This window comes from Perca flavescens, chromosome 21 (genome assembly GCF_004354835.1).
Source record: "Perca flavescens isolate YP-PL-M2 chromosome 21, PFLA_1.0, whole genome shotgun sequence".
NCBI classification, from domain to species: Eukaryota; Metazoa; Chordata; class Actinopteri; order Perciformes; family Percidae; genus Perca; species Perca flavescens.
Window position 1 is genome coordinate 10,505,928 of NC_041351.1, and position 20,842 is coordinate 10,526,769.

Genomic DNA, 20,842 nt, shown 5'->3' on the forward strand with positions numbered 1-20,842 from the left:
TCTCCCAGCCCCACAATTACTCCGCAAGTATGCACAATCAATTTGTGGCGCATAAAAAACACATTTCCTTTCATTTTATGTACTGGCAGCATTTCACATGGCGGCTGCACCAAAATAATTAAAAAAGAACTTCATGAAATTGAAAAAAACATCTACCGCCAATGTTAGAAATGAATCAATAACTCTCGCTGAGGATACATTGTCCAGAGGAACACTTTGTGTCCTCGCTGGGCGGTGTGGTCGTCTTCATCTTCTCTGCATTGGGAAATTGTGTGAGAAGACGTGCTTCGAAGTCCTCTCTGCGCTCGTACTCCTTCCCACGGTAGATGAACATTTTGTTCTGAAGGACAATAAGGGAAACAATGAGACCTTTGCCACGTACATAAAGGCAGACACACAATCATGCAAGCCGGTGATTATTTTCACACATTATGTGGACATAAGGCACATTGTCCCTATTTTATGAATATGGCATCATCAACATTGTTTTTAAAAGACAGTTACATGGAGAAGAACAGCTTTGATTTGTAAATCTACTTGGCCCGGTACTGTGGCTGTGTTAAAACACATTATCATAATATTCATATTAAATCCTTGGAAATGAGGCTGATGGAAAGTTCTTGGCACCAATTCAGTTATTAGTTAATCCCTGCTGAGTTCAGAGTGGGCTTCTGTTTTAGCAAACTGACAGACTGCAAATGGCTACTCCTATTTAGCTTGTGGCTCGATCACAAATGGCTGCTGCTAACTACAGCTACTGATGAAGTTGCCTTCAAACCACTGTAATGGTTCAGACATCTTGCCAATTTGAAATCAGTGTGATAAGATCTTGGCACCTGAGGATGGGCCCTCTTCAAATCTTAGCAGCTTGATCTCTTATAGATCTAACCTAAGGGCAACAGCCCTTTTTACATTTCCTTCTTTCTTTCATAAACCGTCACTGATGAACAGCTCACCCACAGCAAGCCCTACGCTAATGCATCTCATCTCACATCTCAATTCCCAAATTAATTAAAGGAATTGCAGCCACTTAATATGCCTGGGGCCATTTTCAAATTTGCTTTGACAGATAAGTTGACAAAAGCACGTTGATTTCCAGAGTCATTCCTTCTGGCTGCAGGAGAATTTGCTAAATCTGCCTGACAACACACTGCTGCAATTTTCAGATGGTAAACCGCTGCGAGATTTGCTTTTACCATTTTCTCTAAATCATTCAAATCTGGTCGAGGACATCTCATCTTTTTCCATCACTGTATATTGTATGCTTATTCATACGATTTGCATTATGTGGTATAGCTTTCTGCTCGTGCATACAGTAATCTTAATGTCCCAATTTCTCATTTTCATTACCCTCAAACCGACACTGGCTAGTTCTGGCAAAGAAAATCAATGTCATTGAGATAATAACTCTTGCTGAAATGGTCTTTTCTTTCTTGGGGTAGGAAGGCAATTTCATACAGTCAAGTGATAAAGCAGCACCAGTTCGTATAGCTGCAATGTTATCAAGTTAAAATGAAACACAAAGGGTCAAGATTTAAGCTCCTTGGATACACTTGTAGCAAGACTGGAAGATCTGCATATGTGGGAAAATGACAATGGGGAAACAAATGAGATATCAATGTCTCAGCCTCTTGGCGGTGATAGTTTCCCAGAAAAACATATACAGTAGTAATGTTTAACAGACACAAAGACTGTTAAAAAAGCTCATCCTTTTAATTTCAAAACAAAAATAAGTTATATGAGAAGAGTGCACAGAGTGCTCCTGAATATGTATAAGCCAGGAATGTTCCTCCATCTCCCTGAGTGTTCTCTGGGGTCAGTCTGGGGAACATTTGGAATTATAGAACATGACAGCTGATAGCCGAGTGTCTCTGAATGTGGTGTGTTAGGATACATATTTCAAACCAACTTTCACACACCCTCAACTGCTCTTTAAGCAGAGCGCTCACAGGAAACTCAATACAGGGATTAAGTAAAGTTTAGGATTGATGGGAAGAGAAGGGAGAGGTGCAGAAATACGCAGACTGGATGTAAAGTGAGAGAAACAATTGTAGAGTCTTTGAAATACTGAGAATACCTTTAATGTGTTGGAAAGCTGAAAGCAACTCAGGATTCTTTATAGAGCAAACAAATACAATAGAAGCTTTCAGTCAAAGCTTTATGAAAAGGTATCGTTACTCTCACGGTTGAAATGATCAGTAAAGAAAAGTATTCTGTGCATGTCTTGCTTGTCATGCATCTGCTGCTGACATGGTCTCGAGCATTTTACAATTAGCAGGTACCCTAGTGGCTAACCACATTAAATACTAATAAATCATAAGCAGCTGAATAAAGCACTCTTGCCTAAAATCCATTCTTAAGGGGGGTGGATACAAAATGCCTTTATCAGAGTATTGATTTTCTCACATAATTGACTTTTCCCGGAGGACACTGCGATGCTGCAACACAAACAACAATATGGGGTGTGAAACAAAAACCCTCCGAACTATATTTATCTTGATAAGTAACCCACACTTAAACACTTCCCTATGTACTCACATAGAAATCTTTCAACATAATTATGAAATATCAAGAGGGCATGCAGACTCAGAGCCCTTATAGCCAGACAATGTAAGAGCCACAATGCAAGAGCATTGACTTTCTATCAGGATAAAATGTGATATCTAATAGTAATATTCAAGACCAGCTTGTACACTACCTTTTTATCTACTGTAGCATAAGGAGCGCCACAAATTTAAAAAGACAAAACAATATATGTGTAAATAAAGACAACCCAGCATACACCTGCCCTGGCTATTTCAGTTAAGGTCAAACTTCCCGCAACATAAATAAAAAGGAGAGAAAAAAAGAGAACTCAAAGCTGTCCTTTTAAAGTCTAAATAGCCAGATAGATTAGACCAGTGCAGCTTGGCCTGTATGTAATGGAGTTTCTGCCCTACCAGATGAAAGGGGTTAGGAGGGGCACATGGAGATGGGAGAGTAGCAAAAGAACCCTGTGAAATGGCTGTTGTTCATAATAGAATAAAAAGGATATGACCAGGGATGTTCTTGAAAGTGGACTTTAACAATATCTTATACAGAGGACTGTAGTGTGTTGCTCCGGTGTAAATGTGGCTTTAACAACACCTTTAGTAGCATGCCAGAGGACTAAAAACAGCCTTAACAGAGAATATATTAAAAGCAAGGCAAGACAGCTTTATTTGCATAGCACATTTCAGCAACAGGGCAATTCAAAGTGCTTTACATAAAAACAATACAAAAATTAAAAACGAGAATAAAAGTTACAGTGCAGTATAAGAAATTAACCATTAAAGAGCAGTTAAAAACAGTTAAAAATATAAAATCAGATAAAATACGAGATTTTAGGCTGCTAGTATGGGACAATGTATAAGCCGTTGCTCTATACACGTAATCCACCCGCAATCCTCCCAGAACGAGCCGGTCCCACCGGTCTTACTTTTGAATTCTCTCTATATGCTTATATAGATTGTCATACAGTTTGAACAATGCAACTTCAGTATAAGAAATGAACAATTATTTAAAGAAAGGCAACATCAAAAAGAAAGGTCTTCAGCCTTGATTTAAAAGAACTGAGAGTTGCGGCAGACCTGCAGTTTTCTGGGAGTTTGTTCCAGATATGTGGAGCATAAAAACTGAACGCTGCTTCTCCCTGTTTAGTTCTGACTCTGGGGACATAAAGCAGACCTGTCCCAGACCACCTGAGAGGTCTGGGTAGTTCATAGCGTAGTAGCAGATCAGAAATGTATTTTGGCCCTAAACAACTTAGGGATTTATAAACCAGCAAACAAAAAGCAAACAAATCCTCATCCTACATCAATTTATTTTGTTTAAATAAAAATCTATATGTGGACAGAGTAGGACACCCTTCACAGAATAAGAGCAAAAGAGGTCTGATATCACACAGTAGCACCTCAGACACTGAATAAGGCCGGTGAGGAGATATCAAACGACTGTTAAACGCATACCTAATTTGTAATAAGCTGTGATCAGATTGGAACAAGGCCAGCCAGGACATTTAGAGGGGAAATACACATCAGTTCAGGTTTAGCGGCCAAGTATACTTGGTAGGGACTCTAAATAGACTTGGGGGTTATTATTCAGTTTAAGTGTTCATATTCATAATGGCCAACTAATGGTGGTCATTTTAAAAATCCAGATGGCTTCCATTGTACTGTGACCGTCCCACCACTTGCAAGAACTTCCAAAGTAAAGCTCCAACTATCTAAACAAGCATAGGTCTGGGTGTTTTGGGATTACATCCCATGATTCAGCAGCCACTAAAAGCAATTTATTATGTGACCGTTTTCCTTCCTTTCACTTTGTATTGGGTGCACGGTTTCGCTGTGCAGGCGGTGATGGGACACCTTGTGATGCAGGCCACGCTCACGGCGTGGAGAAATGAGTGTTCAGCTGAAGTTCAGGTGATGGAATTAAAGGCAGTGTTTGCAGCGTGATCAGCCTTTTGATCGGACAAACAAAGATTATGTTCTTTCTTGTGGTCAGTCGTCTGAGCCCAACCGTTTTTTAAAGCCATATATCCTGCAATAGCGGATTTTGGGGGAATTTTTAGGATTGACCAACTGACCAGCAGACAGAATGACCGATATAATACATGCTAAAAACAGGCAGATATTAGATACATAGAAAGGAGAAAGGCTGGGAGGGATAGACCATGAATGAGAGAGGATGAGGCTAAGAGGGAGAGAAAGAGATTGTTTTTATTCACAGCTCTTTGTCTTTTTTTCAAGAGACCCACTTTTCCATCACAGTAGGGCATTCATCCAGCACATTATTTTGGATCTTCTATATAGCCCACACATGCAACAGCTGCTTATGATTCACAGTTTGTTGTGAGTGAGTGAGTGAGTGAGTGAGTGAGCGAGTGAGTGAACGTAAGTGAAAACCAGACCAGGTGGGATGCAAGTCCCGCCAAAATAACCAAAACCCACTGGGAGCGAGACGTGAACAATGTAAGTATTGACTGGTGAGGCTGAGAACTAAGCAATCACTGGTAAACCTACTGGTTTTGACAAATGGCCCACCCACGCTGTGCTATCAGCAATGTGCGGGGTGCTGAGAGTTGCGGGGGACGTATGTTGATGTGAGTACTCACACGTAGGAAGGAGGGGAAGCCCATGCCGTAATAGCCTACGGCAAAGTAGTCAGGTTTGGGCCGGATGACCTTCACTATATTCTCATAGAACTGGGCTTGCTTCCGCTGTTGGGAGATAGAATGGAAAACTTCAGTTTCATGGAAAACATTTTCTTATTTAGTATAATCCTTACTGTGGATTTTATATGCATATGTATGCATTTTTGTTTACTTCTGATCTTGTAATATGTTTTGTGACATCTCTTTGATGTTGTTGCTGACTATCTAGACAAGAACACTCTTGAACTAGTGATTTTAATCTCAATGAGGCTTCTTTCTTTGTTCTTAAAAACTCAAGTCATGACTCATGTTCTCTAGATTTATCATTGTAGAGTAGTAATAGTTCATATACTGAAATGTGACAAAGACCATTAAAGTTAAACACAAAAATTATGTTACTTACCAAGGATGCGCTGAGCTGCTCAAAGTCAAACATTTCATTCTCGTACTGTTCGGCCAGTTCCTTTCCCAAAATGATTGCCTCCTCCCACATCTATCGGGCGCACACACACACAAACAGAGAAAGTTAGTAAATTAACTATTTATCAAGATTCAAGCTGAGATAAACCATTCCTTTTTAAGTCCGCTGAATAAAAGTAATTACCTCTCCCAGGCAATGGTATTTAATGTAAGCTTTTTTGAAAATAGATACATGTGAATTCTCTTTTATTATGTCAATATTCTTTACTTTTTTTTTCTTTGATCAAAAACACTAAAACTCAGAGGCAATCCTCTTTGGGAAAAGCACATTTATCATGCATTTCCCCTTGAGACTCATCCACTGCAGTGGAGTGGTGTCACAGATAGATGGGAGCCACTCGAACATGTTGAAAGGCTTCTAAGTGGCTTTCTGACAGACTAAATTGGGCTGAACTGATCTGGGCCAGGCTGGAGGTGGACCAGGCCCAGGGTGCTACTTAGATCAGCCAGCCATCAGTGAGAGTGGTGGTGGCAACACTATCTGGGACTGCTTTCTGGATGACTCCGATTACACTCTTTTAGAGACAGTCCTCAGTTGATACCACCCTCTCTGGAGTGTTGATGTATTCTTTTAGCCACTGTAACACTTCCTGATCACTCTGGTGTGTTTGTGTGTGTATGTTTAGCCAACGCTTTTTCAATTTGTCGTCTCCCTGGCCATATCCTGCTGAGTGACAGTTGGCTAGAGAACCGAGAGTGGCGGCTGCACCCCAACACTGATGACACATGCTCAGCCTTGGGACATCATCTCTGAGAAGCTCTGGCTGCAGTCCTGCGGACTCATTCCAGGCTTAGCTACAGGCTGAAAAACTGTTTTTCTCCTCTGGAAAAAAATATGAAGAGTGTTGAAGAATTGCACAGGCCTTCCTGGTCCAACACGAGTAGAATATGTCCTTAATCGGAGGTATATATTAATGACCTGCTTTTAACGTCACAACAGGGTGGTATCATACAGAGGTGGTATTAAAGTACCTCACTGAAGTGGTATGAAGGAAAAAGTGAAAGCAGGCGAGAAGAGCAGGAAAAAAGGTTTTATGAAATGTAGGGGACAACACAAAAGAGCCACATTAATGCTTGTGTGGTCTGATATGCACCCGTTCGTCCATAAGAGGATCAGCAAAAAGAAGAGGATTATTTACAATCCCAGTTCTGTAGAAAAGGTAGTATAAGTATTTAGCAGAGATGACAGCATCTAAAAATACCATCCTCAGAGTCCAGGATTTATCATGATTATGACCACTCTTCTGCATGTGGGTGCCAGAATGTGTGTGTGTCTTACCTTGCCCTTGTCGAAGTAATTGATAATCTGCTGGTAGAGCTGGTCCTTAAGCTGTCCTTGAGTGGAGGCCTGGTAGCCGTCTCTCTGAGTCAGGTGGGCTGCACATTGCTCGTCTGACCACTACAGAGGACACATTAGCACTGGGGTCAACACTGTGCAATACAATACGGGAACAGGTGACAAGAAATCAATCACTGAGTTATGGCCAATGCAAATGGGTGAGATTGATCTGTAATTCTTTTTAAAGCTGCCCTGCAGGGCAAGATGGAAACTTGAGACATGGGCAATGAAACATGTGTCAATACATATTGAATGGCTCAGAGAGGGCATCAGTGCAATACATGGCATTCTGTGGCTAATATTTGCTGTTATTGATTTTAGCACAAGTATCCCCACAACCCAAAATAGTGTTCTGGTAGGCTAGCCCCGCTGGAAGCCAGTCCAGTGACATGGAGCTATGGGAGCTGAAAGAAGCATCGCTTATGCTCATGTTCACAATAAACATCAGATACAATTGAGTCATGCAGCAGCGTAATCTTATTCATTACAAATTCTACTTGATTTTGTAAAGTGTGGCAGGCAAGGGAGAGTGATGAAAAAAAAGAAGACAAAACAAGACTGCGGGGGTATTGTTTTGTGCTGACCGTGTACTCCATCATGGCTTTTATTCACCCAGCATGAAGAATAATGAGGTTTCTGACATAGCTAGAGCAGCTTGGCTAACAGGGAGATGGACAATCTGATTGGCTTCTGTGTCGAGGAAGCATTTTCTATGCATGCTGCCAGGACCGATTCATTACCAGCCCATTTTAATTGGGGTTCTGTAGTGTTGTAAGTAACTTGAAGAGCTAAGATCTCTGTGAAAATCGGACCAAGTTTTGTGTAAGGAGGGCTACATTTGAATAGCAAAGCCAAGCAATTTGCATACTCTGTGCTGGAGATGGGTGAAAAAGTAATTGCTCTGCACATTGTTGCTGTGGCATGAGGAGGGATGCTGGGAGGCTTTGGATCAGGTTATTGATTCCTTTACCCCTGAAATGAGGCATTTACAGGGTAAAAAAGATCCCTGTTTATTCATGGATGGCTGGTGACCCTGCATCGACAGAACTGAAGTGCTGATACATCTCTGACAATACTCAAAGGACCGTATATTCATCAACCATTACTATACTACAGCAAGTACTCTACTGGAGGACTAATTATTACTACTTGAGCCGCTTTTTACTCTATAAATGTTGGTGGATGCAGAATTATGGATCCATCCTTTAAACATTCAAGCCTGTTAACACGTGCCTGTGTGTGAATACAAAAGGGAGGACAGTAACTTCAAAGATTACACAGAACAGAAAAGATTTATCCAGACTCTGGTGAAACAGAATTAACCAATTTCCAAAATACAATAGTGAGTCCCTCTCTGAAGGTATGATCAGGAATGCCACAGCTGCTGAGAGATGAGCAGAATTAAAATAATAATAATAGCATAAACAACTCCTGCAAATGCTGTGACTGCTCAACGAGGAAAATGTGATTCAGTCACAGCCTGCCCTCCCCTGTCGGGACTTGTACAAAGGCTGATGCAGCCAGCTATTTATGCAAATACAGATGAGATGTTGGGTGCAACCATTTTGGATAAAAGGCAGAGAGGAACAACTCCAAATTCAGGGTATACCAAACCCCCAACTGGGAATAGACACTGCAGCGCTTTGTGTGAGAAGCTCTGTGTGCGACTGTGATATATTTTTGTAAAAGATTAAAAACATTCAGGACCTTCACACCTCAAATTCGAGAAATGAACAGAAAGGGGTGATCTTATAATATTGTGAAATAAATGCTTCATGATAGCTTGAAAATATTTATGTAATGAATTTAAGATATCATTGCACTAAAAGTGTGGTAGAAACTTGCAGTTTTTTCCACCTTAAACCAGAGGCGCCTTTGCACTGAACTGTGTGATTTATGGTAGAGGATTCTTCGCTTCCAGCTGACAAAGAGGACAGTAAAAGTACACCTTTATCTTGAAGCACCTCAGGTGGCTGCTGCTGCTGCTTTATCCTCTCCTCTTTTTTTTTTTAGAAAAGATCAGATACTAGCAGTGATTTGCATCGACTATGCAAGGTGAAAAAGATGCTGCTCTAGCAAGTCTGCCCTGTTAGCAGCCATCTTATGCCATGGTGGGATTAAAGGGATGCGGCCTTATCTCTCTAAATCCTATACACATTCAAATTCACAGATATACACTTGTTTAATACCTGAGGTTAAATGCCATCTCCCTGACAATGGCTTAACAGTGTATTTAGGTTCGGTTTGAAGTATTCATGAGAGCGAGTATGCTTCTACATTTATTTGCTGTTGATATTGTGTCTGTGCACCTTGAGCAGTTTGGCATGCAGCAGCAGAGTGTAGGCAGCCTCTGTGTAGTTGTCGCATTCTTTGTGGAGGTCACACAGCTTGTACAGGTACCTGGCAGGAAAAAGCAATGATTTATGGGTCATGTCTGGCTGGGCTTCTCACACATTAACAACAGACAGAAAGTTAACTCTGCCAGACTGATGCGTTTGGACCGCCTCTTTCACCTCAAATAAAGCTTGACAGACAGATAGAAAACTGACTGGTGAGATTGTGGAAATGGAAATGTATTTGAACAAAATCAAATATTTTATTCTGGATCCATGTATATAGCTGGGAAGAAAAGGGTTAACATGTAAGGCAATAAGCCTTTGGCAGGTACAAATTTAACTTAACTTAGCACAGAGTCTCCTAATGTACTGTATTGTGAAGTACCATAGTGGTGCATGTAAAATGCCTTAAAAGGTTTGAATGTCCAGAAATCTGAACATGCTTAACAGACACAAGGCTTAATATGACTTACCTGATGTACATCTCCTCTCGGTCTATCTCCTTGTAAAAGTTCTACAGGAAGGAAAGACACAGACCATTAAAATGGATTCAAAAGGGTTCATAGTCTTCCAGTGACAACAATGTCATTGTACTGTTTACAAAAGGTGCAGTGTAGGATGCTTACATTGCATAACTCTAGAAATCACTCGACAGTAGATCATTTTTTAATCATTTTAAAAGAACAATATTTTTATTTTGGCAGTGTGACAACTTAATTTTCTAAAATTTGGATGAATAACAACCTCCTGGCTTGCAGCAGGAAGATGTAAGAAAAGTAAGTTTGGCTGACATCAGAATCACAGTGGGATGCAGTCAGTCACACTGCTCCCCTGGCTAAAAATAAAACTTACATTTTACACAACCTGGTACAGCACTGAGAGAACATGGCTTAGATAAATGCTGAATATGGGCCATAGGCCTGTAGACTTGTCAATGCCAGTCGTCATGTGAGACAAAACTGACATTTCAGTGTAAGATAGAGAGGTGATTCAGATGAGCTGCTGAGAAAAAGAAACAATCTTACGAGCACGTTGACCGTGCAGCTCATGCGGTTTTCTTTGTTCTCGTCGTGCATGATGGTCCTGTAGTCCAGCAACCTCTCCAGCAGACGAACCACCAGAGTAACGAAGTTCTCGCCCGTCTTAGCCAAGTACTTGTGCTTCCTGCAGTGCTCCAGTAAACTGGTGTGCGTTTGTGTGGAGCCGAGGGGGGTATTGTGGATGTGGAGGAAGAGAAGCCAAGGGAAGAGAGGAAAACAAATGTGAAGCGAATTTAAGAGACTCTTCGACTCTTCAAGTTTAAAATGTCAGACATTTGCCACTAAGGATTAGAGGGAAACAATCCTTTTTTTTGCCCATTAAAGCAGAATTAGCATCCAACTGCGCTGAAAGCATATATCACAGTGGCAAGCTGTGAAAGTCGTGTGATCATCAGCCCACTGATTATTTTGAGGAGTGCCATGTTGCAATTACCTAACTTGTGAGAGGCTCACGCGTAATCCTGCCCATTAATCAGCACTTACATTTTCTGAAAGAGAACTTTGTACTGCTCGTCTCCGCGGCCCCCCTCCACCTCATGATCCAGCTTGGTGATGATCTCGTTCTCAAACTGCAATTAGACAAAGCAGGCATAAATAATCAGTGTAGCTAATTTTTCAATTCATTAACGCCATGTCCCTATCTCACTCTTGCTCTCTCTCTGCATCGAGGCTTAGCTGAGGGGATCTGTACTCCGACTTTAATCTTCCCTCTCCTGCAGCCCAGCTGGTTGTGAGCTGGTATTTTCTGTTCATTATTCTCTTATCCTATTATTATCTGTATACATTTGGTTAGAACACAGAACAAGGCTGCATTATGAGACACATCTGCTTTACGTCTGCTCGGTAGTTGCTGTGGCTTCCAACAGTGATGCATGGACCTTATTTCTCTGATATTTGTATGTAGCAGCTGTATAAAAAAACTGGTTTTATTGTGCTGAAACAAACACATTTTTGCTCACTTCTTTATTTGCTCGTGTGTTAGCCAGGCAAAAATACAGAAGAGGAGAGGAGAGTGCAGCCAAGTAAGAAAAGATATAAATGCTGCTCTCTGTTAAGCCAAGGATTTACAACACACATACACAGGAGAGAGACCCAGTAAAGGGAATATTACTGTCTTACAGCATAAAGGGGTCAGGCCAAAGTGAAATTGATCACATTTCACTCAAGGGAAAGGATGAAAAGTTGCATCCACCTCCAATGAGCAAGATCCTGAGTGACACGTTGACTTAATATTAGCAGTGCTCCCCTCCCTTGAGAGAGGAATGTTGGTAAACTACAACAGGACTACAAGGCTGTAATCATTGTAAAGCTGCTTTACAATTTGATACAAGTACAATATGTGGGCACCCACATAAACATCACTAAGCTGAATACAGCCTGAGACATCTTGTGGCTGAACAGCTGTAGCCAAACGGATTTCCTGGTGCAGAAAGGCTTAATTTTGCACTGTAACGGGGCATAACTTTAAGATTCACTTACCGTGGCTGTTGATAAACAGAGCACAACAAAATGAGATTTGCAGAATTACAAATAAGCTTGTGGCTATGAAACTATTTTGTTTGTTTTTAGTCTGTTTAGTTCTACCCAGATTCCCACACAAACATCAACTACTTTTCATGAAGTCATTTGGTTGCAGTCCTTTTACTTTGTCATGTTTCAGAGGACGCACCCGCTGGAAACTGCATGTGAAGTGGAACTCGCACTGCATCATGTCAAAGAAGATGGGGATGGTGGCTTTTCGCAACTCGATCTCAGGAACTAGTGTCATCTCCAGGATAGGACCCACCATCTCTGGAATAAATTTTATCTTGTGTGGCCCTTGGAGAGGAAAAAGTACATTTACATATAAATGCACAGTATACCTCACAACTCATTTGTAGACTTTTCATTTCATCATTTCAGTCAGTTTCAAGCACAACATGTGATCCTAACAGGGCATGAATAATCCTGTGCTACAGATTTAAAATTAGCTGTTCCAAACAAACACAACATTTGGCTTCCTTGTTTATCAAGTCTCTCAGCAGAATTTTCCATGACAATCATGCAGTAAATAACTTCAGGTAAAAATTAAAAAAGATGCTCATTAAAAACCCTGTGAATGAGTCCACCTAATCTGGTGGAAAGCTCTAATTAAGGGATCAGATGGTGTAGGTTACAATGAGAAGCCTTTAAGGCAGGCACAGGTGCCCAAATCTAACACCACAATCCCCTTCCACAATTTCATCCCTTTCGATAATTTACTGCTGAGTCTCTCTCATCACACAACACAAAGCTAATTAACACATGATTGTCTATATTTAGCTGCTGTTCTCTGCTGAGTTGAGCTATAATGACTGAGAGAGTACGTAGTTGGCAGATAATCCTAAACATGAATAGTGAAAAAAATTTGTCATTTGCTGACGTTCTACTGCAGAGTTTGTTTGATTGATTTTTAATGGTGAATTCATTGGGGGGGAATAATAAAAGAAATCACAATTTTCTTTGCCTCTAAGTGAAAGTGAACAATACTGACACATGGAGTTGGTTTATTACCTAGATTGTACCACATGTCCCTGATTTCAAAGCCAATTTGTCTTCTCATGTCCTGGTACCTGAAACACAAAAACAGGATCAAATGTTACACAAGCGTCGTCAATTTATTTTGTAGCGTTTTTTTGGTGTGCTTGTTGTCTATGTAGCCTTCTGCCGGCTGTAAACCAAATTGCCCTCTGGGGATAATAAAGATACATTAAACTTTGAACCAAATCATAGCATGGAAGATAAAAGGACTTGGGCTCAACTGATTTAAAGAAAGGCTCATGTGTAAAATGAATGCAATACAAATATGCATTTGCTGATATGAGGTAGTTCAATTAATTCAGAGTAGGTTCACTCAGAGTAAGGTGTGTGCACCACCACTACAAAAAGCAGCATGAATGGAGCCATGATACTATGACTCACCATGGCAACAACCACAAAAAAATTGGTTGGTGTACTTTACCCGTCTGGAACTGGAAATACTCATGCGCACATACAGCGAGTTTGAACATATATTTCGTAAAAAAAAAAAAAAAAAAAAAAAAAAAAAAAAAGCAACACGGCTGCTGCTGCAAAAGAGCGAGAATTGGCTTGGGAGAAAATTGCTGCTCGAGTCAATGCGTAAATTCCAATATAGTGTATTAATTTCATATTTAATCACAAGTATAATATTACTGGTGAAAACTGGTGAATATGAGGATAGATGAGGTTATGTACATATCTGATGGACTGTGAAGAAAAACGATACCGCTCAAATAGGTTAGTTTTCTGTAAATAAAAATACATCTATAGTCGGGGCCTCAATATCATCTGCCGACGTATGATCAACTTCCTGCAAAGTAATATAGCTTATTCATCCACGGGATAGTCGACAAAAGGACAGGCCATGTTTGACAAAAAAAAAACGTTTTATAGCCTGCCTAACACAGTTAATAAACCAACCCTGGTTTTTTATTCATGCAGATAACAAACCACACTAAAATGCGCCTGATACAGACTGAATGAATGAATGAGGAAATGAAAGAGCGCTGTGTCAGAGGGAGGAGACGGAGAGAAACTCGAGGTTTATTGAAGAAAACCTGCTCCCGACCTGGTTAGGTTCACAGGCTCAGTTACCATAGTAACTGGCTCTGAGGTTAAGTTACCTCTCTTTCTGAAATGGGCTGGAGTAACCTCTCTCTCTCTCTCAGGTTTGATTAACCTCCCTTTCTGAAACAGAAAACCCAGAGTTTCCCTCATCTGAGGGTTACCAAACTCAGAGTTTTCACTAAACCTGCTTTCTGAAACGGGCCTCTGGCCATGGTAAGTTAGTTTGTTTTGTCTTTTGGTGATGTTCTACAACTAGAAATTCACATTCAAATTAATTATTTCCACTCATGCAAGTTCGCAACATAAACACATGCCGGCTGTCAGCTGTGGTTTGTCTTCTGCTCTGTGTATATGTATTAGACAGAGGGCAGAAGATACGAGGCAAACTGTTTGATCAGTAGGATTGGGCATCGAGAACCGGTTCTAACTTGGAATCGCTTCAAAAATTTGGATTCCAATGGAATCCTTTCTTTTTTTGGAATTGTTTGGAAAATTTGGTTTCCAATCCGATCATTATTTTCAAATTTAACATGCACAAGTTTTGGTTTCTGTAGCGGCCAGGTGGTTGTGTTGCAGCCATGGAGCACAGTAAGGGGCACTCTAAAGTGTGGCTGAAAAAACCCAGTTAAATAACCCAGTAATTTTCATGGTGATATCTAAAGGTTAAAATGTTTACCCTATTCAAGTGAGAAAAAGAATGAATAGGCGTATGAATAGGCTATATTTGGGCCTTTTTCAAAACCTTCCCCTAATGGGATTCCTCTGGGCTCTTTTTTTCATTACTCAGGACATACTGAGGATACAAAATCAGTTGAGTTTGCTTCTGTTGCAATTTCTTCTAGGTTGACCCCCATTTTGGCTTAAAATGGCTGGACTATTTCATATTTTGGACATATAGTCTCTTTTGGTACTAGTTCTTTGAGAGGTGTCAGGAGCCCTTATATAAAACAAAGATTTGCAAAAGAAGCTGGAAGGCTCGCTCCCAACATTTTGTCTAGCTTTTTGCAAATTAGGGTTTATAAGCTGATCAGCTCTTCCATGTCTAGGTCATGAACCAATCTCCACAGCAGCTTGGAGCCTGTCTTCGTGCCTGTCACACAGGCCCAGTTCAAAGAAAGGACAAATAGTGAGTTGAAAGGACAGAGAAAGAAAGAAAGACAGACAGTGTGAATGATAGAGAGACTAACAGTGGAAACAGTAGGCAGAGAGGCAGAAAGTGGGACCAGTCCTGTGAAAACAATCACACAAACTTCGTTCTTTGAAAACCAATTGGACAATGGATAAGAATTTATCAGCCTGAAATTGTTTTAAGATCAAGAACATAGAAGACACAATGGAGATAACTAGGGGTGACCCCGAATAGTCGAAGATTCGATGCATCGATATGCGGAGCCTGATTCGACCACCAATCTCACATCTCGGATCTTCGCGGGTGATATTATGAATATTAACAATGTCTGGAAAAAGAAAATCTAAAGTGTGGATGCACTTTCAAATGGTAAAAGATGATCCAAAAAAAGTAAAATGCAAGTTGTGCCAACAGCTCATGTCCTACCACTCGTCAACAACAAACATGGCTTTCCACTTAAAACGGGTAAGTTTATTACCAATAAAGAAGTTTCACTTTTTCATATATAATGGCACTTTTAATTTACAAATAGCAATATCATATGTTGGGACTTAAAATATGTTAGTTTTAGCCAAAACTAACTCAAAGAAAGCTAGATTTGAGACCGCCATTGCCCGAGAAAAGGAAAAGAGAAATCCCGGACAAAATTGCAGAGTTTATTTCGCTTCACAATGAGGCCAGTGAATGTTGTGGACGGTGAAGGTTATAAAGAATTAATGCGCACACTTGAGCCAGGATACACAGTTCCCAAAATAGAGACAGTTATGCATTGCGGCGGATGCGAAATACGCTTCCATACGCGCCTGCGGTTTACATGTTACCCTCCTGCTGACTAGTGTCGTGCCCCTCCCAACCCATTCACACACACACACACACACACACACACACACACAGATAATTCGACTATCAGTCGTCTATAGAAAGATTTGTAAATTCTGATTCGAATGTGTAAATCCTTAGTCGGGGACACCCCTAGAGATAACAGTCCTGAGAGAGCCATTTCTGACTGTTTTACTCTGGTATTTCCACTGGTCTGGTGTAGCATGCTTTAGCAGCACCATTGCATGCTGAGAAGTAATCAAATGTATTTTCATTGCTGGCCCACCATGGGGAATTATTGCACTGAACCACAATATTGTGGTTCTGTTTTTAAGTAGTGCTGAACTGTCACAATCTCTGCCCTTTAACCAAGCCGTGAGGTCGTGTGGCTGATCAGACAGCTGAATAGAAGTTGTGCGCAAAGTTGATGGATAAATCTATCCTACAGTAACTGCTACTGTTCTATAATATGTTTAAACATTAATTGAGATTAAAATGTCAAAGAGTGCCACCTTATAAGGCTTGGTAATGTGGAAAACTGGCAGAATTTCTGTCAGCAACGGAGCAATCTCCAAAGTGGAACGTTGTGGATATAGATTAGTACAAAAGCTAGCTATCCTCCTAGAGAATGTTGTATTTTGAAAATACTAGCAAGTGTGTGTGATTGTATAGATGTACTGCTGATTTTACTGATTTAAATCTAAGGTATGCAAAACTAACTGCAATGCATCTGCAACACAATAAATCAAATATCTGACACCACTTAAGGCATTTAAAGTTAGATGTGGTGTCAGAGGCATTAATAACTTTTTCTTCCTTCAGACTCATGTCCTGTCCAGCTGGTGGTGCTACAGGCGACTGCATTGTTTGCCTACGCCAAGAATCAGGCCTGTCTGACGTCAGACTATCACACTGAGTGACTGATGGAAGCATAGTGGCACCTCTGTCTCCTCTTCCTAGCCCACCGATGGCATGACACCTTGGCATGACATTGCAGAGATGTAAAAAGATGAGAATTTGAAGTGTAAGCGTGACACCTCTCTTGACCTCTAATTAATATACATTCAAAGTCTCTTAAACACAATGTGACATGTCAGAGCACCTGTGAGCCCTGATGGAATTCTGAAACCCAATTGATTGGTTTGCCAATATTGTACAAAGACACACTAATGTATTTTGACTGAGAGGAGAAGAGCATTGGAAGAATCCTTAACGAAGAAGCTGCGTCACCTCTTTGTAGTCAAAACACTTTACCAAATGTAGCTGTCAGAGGGAGGAGTGTTGCCCAAGGATTGATCTTTAAGCAGAGTATTGGCAAGATGATAAAGTATAAAAAGACGCCTGCCTCTATAAATTACTGTAAAGCTGCATGCATTATGTATTACATCTTGACTGTTTTTGCCTCTAATCCTCACTTTAATATGCTACGTGAGAGCATGTCACTGGATAAGAGGGCAAAGAGCAAGAGTGAGGAGGAAGGAGGAAACGGATGTGGTGGTATGAGAGACGAAAAAAAACACAGACAGGGTGGCAGATAGAGTAAGAGCGAAAAACCACACACAAGTGATTGACAAGCAGTGGCCTGTAACAGATGGATAGATCAAAGCCTGAAGCAAAGCAAGTGTGAGATATTCACAAAACTTGACAATATGACACTTCCCTGCCTTCTCATCACTCATTTGCTCATATCATGACAATGACATTGCTGCATGCTCATTTATCCAGCTCTCTACGTGTGTGTGTGTGTGTGTGTGTGGGGCTGTATTTCCACTATCTTTGGCCAGAGCCCTTCTACATGAACGGATAAAGGAAAACTCTGGTTTCAAAACGTTGACCTTATTTTTGTGGTTGATTTGTATCTGTTAACATTGTTAATAATTTAAAGGAACTACTGGATATTATTACTTTAGAAATGTGCACATTATAAAAGGTGGTTATGAAAAACTATCATTAAACTTAAAGGAGAATTCCGGCCAATTTTTACGTTAATCTTGATCGCAATAAATATGCGAGTACAGTCAATAGAAGAAAAAAAAAGAGCCGAATCGGTGTTCCATGTAGTTACATAGTCACTGATATGGTCATAACCACTACAAGTTTTCGTCGCACATGTCATGCCCTGTCCTCTGGAGGACATAGCCAGACCACCGTGCGTTCACTGGTTTGTTTTCAGGAGCGGGAGGCGACAAAGGCAGGGAGAAATCAGAAGCACGGATCCCGGTAGGGCCTGCTAGCGCAGCTAAGGGAACTACCGCACAGATTGATAATGCCAAGCCTCCTACTCACCAACACCAGATCCATCACACAAAAAATGGATGAGCTACAAATCCACACGGAACTGTTGCGTGATGATTATCACAGAATAAGCCTGGCTGAACAAACCTATCACGGACGGCAGCTAGCAGCTAACAGCTAGCAGGGCAAGCTAGCTACCGGCAGGATAGAGAGAGGGTAGGTGAATTTAAACAATGTCTGAGTTGAAAACGCATCTTGTTGTCACGTAAGGGCCCTGTTCATGTTGCACAGACATTTTAATTGCATTTTGTGTCTGTTAAGAGGCACAAAGGCACTCTAAAACTTGCCCTGACAACTGCCGTTTTAGCTCAGTGGAAGCTCGTAGACGTATCCGCAGCTACTCCATGTTGACCCCACCGGCTCGTTTTTTTTTTCTATCAACTGTACTCGCATATTTATAGAGATCAAGATTAACGTAAAAATTGGCCGTAATTCTCCTTTAAGTAAAACTAAAATCATGTTATTTGGTAATTGTAAAAAGAGTACTCAAGTACAGATAGCCTACAGGTGGACGGTGTGGACATCGAAATAGTAAATGAAAATTCGTTTTTTGGTGTAATAATAGATGACAAAATAAGCTGGAAATCTCGCATAAAAGATGTACACAACAAACTTTCAAGAAGCATTTCCGTGCTCAATAAGGCGAAACACATTCTGGACCACAAATCACTCCACATTCTTTACTGTTCGCTCGTATTACTATTCCATATCTAAATTACTATGCAGAGGTTTGGGGCAATACTTATAAAAGTATACTATCATCACTATCGATATTGCAAAAAAGAGCAATACGGATGATGATAATAATAATAATAATAATAATAATAATAATAATAATAATAATAATAATAATAATAATAATAATAATAATACTGGGTACAGAGAACATACAAACTCATTATTCCTAAAATCAAAAACACTAAAATTCAACGATCTGGTTCATTTCCAAACGACACAAATAATGTTAAAAGCAATAACATACAACATACTTCCTGGCAATATTCAAAAAATATTTCTTAATCTAGGATATCATTTGAGGGGAGAGTTCTTTTTGAAACGTCTTTGTGTTCATACGTTAACAACTTTGTGGAGTGAAATTGTGGAACGGACTGAGTACATCGTTAAAGCAATGTCCAAGTATGACCCAGTTTAAAAAAACGGTACAAAAATATGGTTTTCACAAAATACAGGGAGGAGGAAGGATTTTGACTATCAGATTAATTTATTTGGTTACTTACATTATTTATTTATTTTTATGGTCAATATATACATAGGAAAAATGTCTTTACGTTGTCGTGTGTAAATATACTTAAAGGAAATTGTAAAGAATGTGTTAAATATGATATAAATACTTTATGATGTAAACATTTACCTATTCACGATGATTATTATATAGTAGTGGAAAAGGGAGTAGGATTAAATAAACTTTTGCTTCTTCCTATTCCTTTTCGGACATGTGAAATTAATATTTTGTTTGTTTCTGTGTTTTTTAGTTTTTATTATTTTAAAATGTTCGAAATAAAGCATTAATTCATTCATTCATTCATTCATTCTTTTCATCAAAGTTGTTTTTTGAGGTCTGGAAACGCATGGCTACACACAGATGCATTTATCATCCTATTCAGGCAATGCAGTGCATTAGCCTGTTGTCAGTATGCTGATCTGAATGTGAGAAGGAAATGAGGATCATATAATAATGGACCAGAACTTCACAAACAACACTGGGAAACTGTGTGGCGCAGAAGAAAAGCTGATGCTAAAGAGCCACGCTCGACACAACTCTGATTTCACCCCTCTGTTCTCTGCTCCCAAGCAAGCACAATAATTGGTATTGCAGGCAGGACTGACAGTTCATGCGCCAGCACACAGGGAAACGAAATGCAGAGATGGAGAGGTAAGACAGAGAAGGTGAGTTGTAGGTGGAGGAGACAGACACAGGCACTGAGAAGGAGAGTGGGTGGGTAGAGGTAGAAAGAGTGGGTGAAAGAGAAATTGCCAAACCCTGTACAGTATATGCTCTTGGGTTGCTCTGGAAGCTACCTGGTTGTATTTGAATGACACATTTGGGAATGTCAAATAAACAGTCTGGAAATAGCATGGCAGAGTTTAGCCCTTTTTCTGTGGTTACGCCAGGAATGGCAGTTCTTGTGTATCCAAATCAAATAGCTGTTTCTTTCGGGGGAAGGCTGACAAGTCAAGAAAGGCAGCATGGGGGTGGCTGGGAACGTCTTGTTTGCTGTGTTTGGCTGTTTGTGTGGGAGCTTATCAGGTCCGATAATAAAGCACTGACCAACGAGGAGTCTTGCTGTCTGGCAGGGGCCAGTGTGATGAATGCTTTAGTGACAAAAGCTCCTCCAAATGAAGATGAGAGCCAATATGCTCCACGTCTGCCCAGAAAGCATTTACACATTTGGCTGCATTACCAGACTCTATGAGAAATACTTATGTAGACACGGGCAGTGGATGAACGGAAAACGAAAATCGCTCTCTGAATGTAAAAGGGTTAGGTCTTAGAGCAGATTTTTGGAAGCAGTACATGTCTAAACTTTGTGGATTTAAAACTTCAGCCATTTAAAAACTGTAATATCAAATATTCTCCCTTTCATCAGTTGAGAGAATAACAAG

General features: G+C 40.3%; 1 protein-coding gene across 2 annotated transcripts in view; it reads right to left on the bottom strand.

The window, feature by feature from the left end:
* The window catches only part of dock1 (dedicator of cytokinesis 1), a 194,072-nt gene that overhangs the window by 26,565 nt on the left and 146,665 nt on the right, over window positions 1–20,842 (bottom strand). For both annotated transcript variants that reach the window (XM_028567274.1, XM_028567273.1), the window contains exons 32-41: window positions 12,901–12,959; window positions 12,038–12,186; window positions 10,852–10,937; window positions 10,354–10,510; window positions 9,802–9,842; window positions 9,302–9,392; window positions 6,933–7,052; window positions 5,577–5,666; window positions 5,135–5,239; window positions 199–340 (exon numbers count right to left, since the gene is read on the bottom strand). In XM_028567274.1, the coding sequence (XP_028423075.1) occupies window positions 199–340; window positions 5,135–5,239; window positions 5,577–5,666; window positions 6,933–7,052; window positions 9,302–9,392; window positions 9,802–9,842; window positions 10,354–10,510; window positions 10,852–10,937; window positions 12,038–12,186; window positions 12,901–12,959 (1,040 nt within the window). The remainder of the gene's footprint in view (window positions 1–198; window positions 341–5,134; window positions 5,240–5,576; window positions 5,667–6,932; window positions 7,053–9,301; window positions 9,393–9,801; window positions 9,843–10,353; window positions 10,511–10,851; window positions 10,938–12,037; window positions 12,187–12,900; window positions 12,960–20,842) is intronic.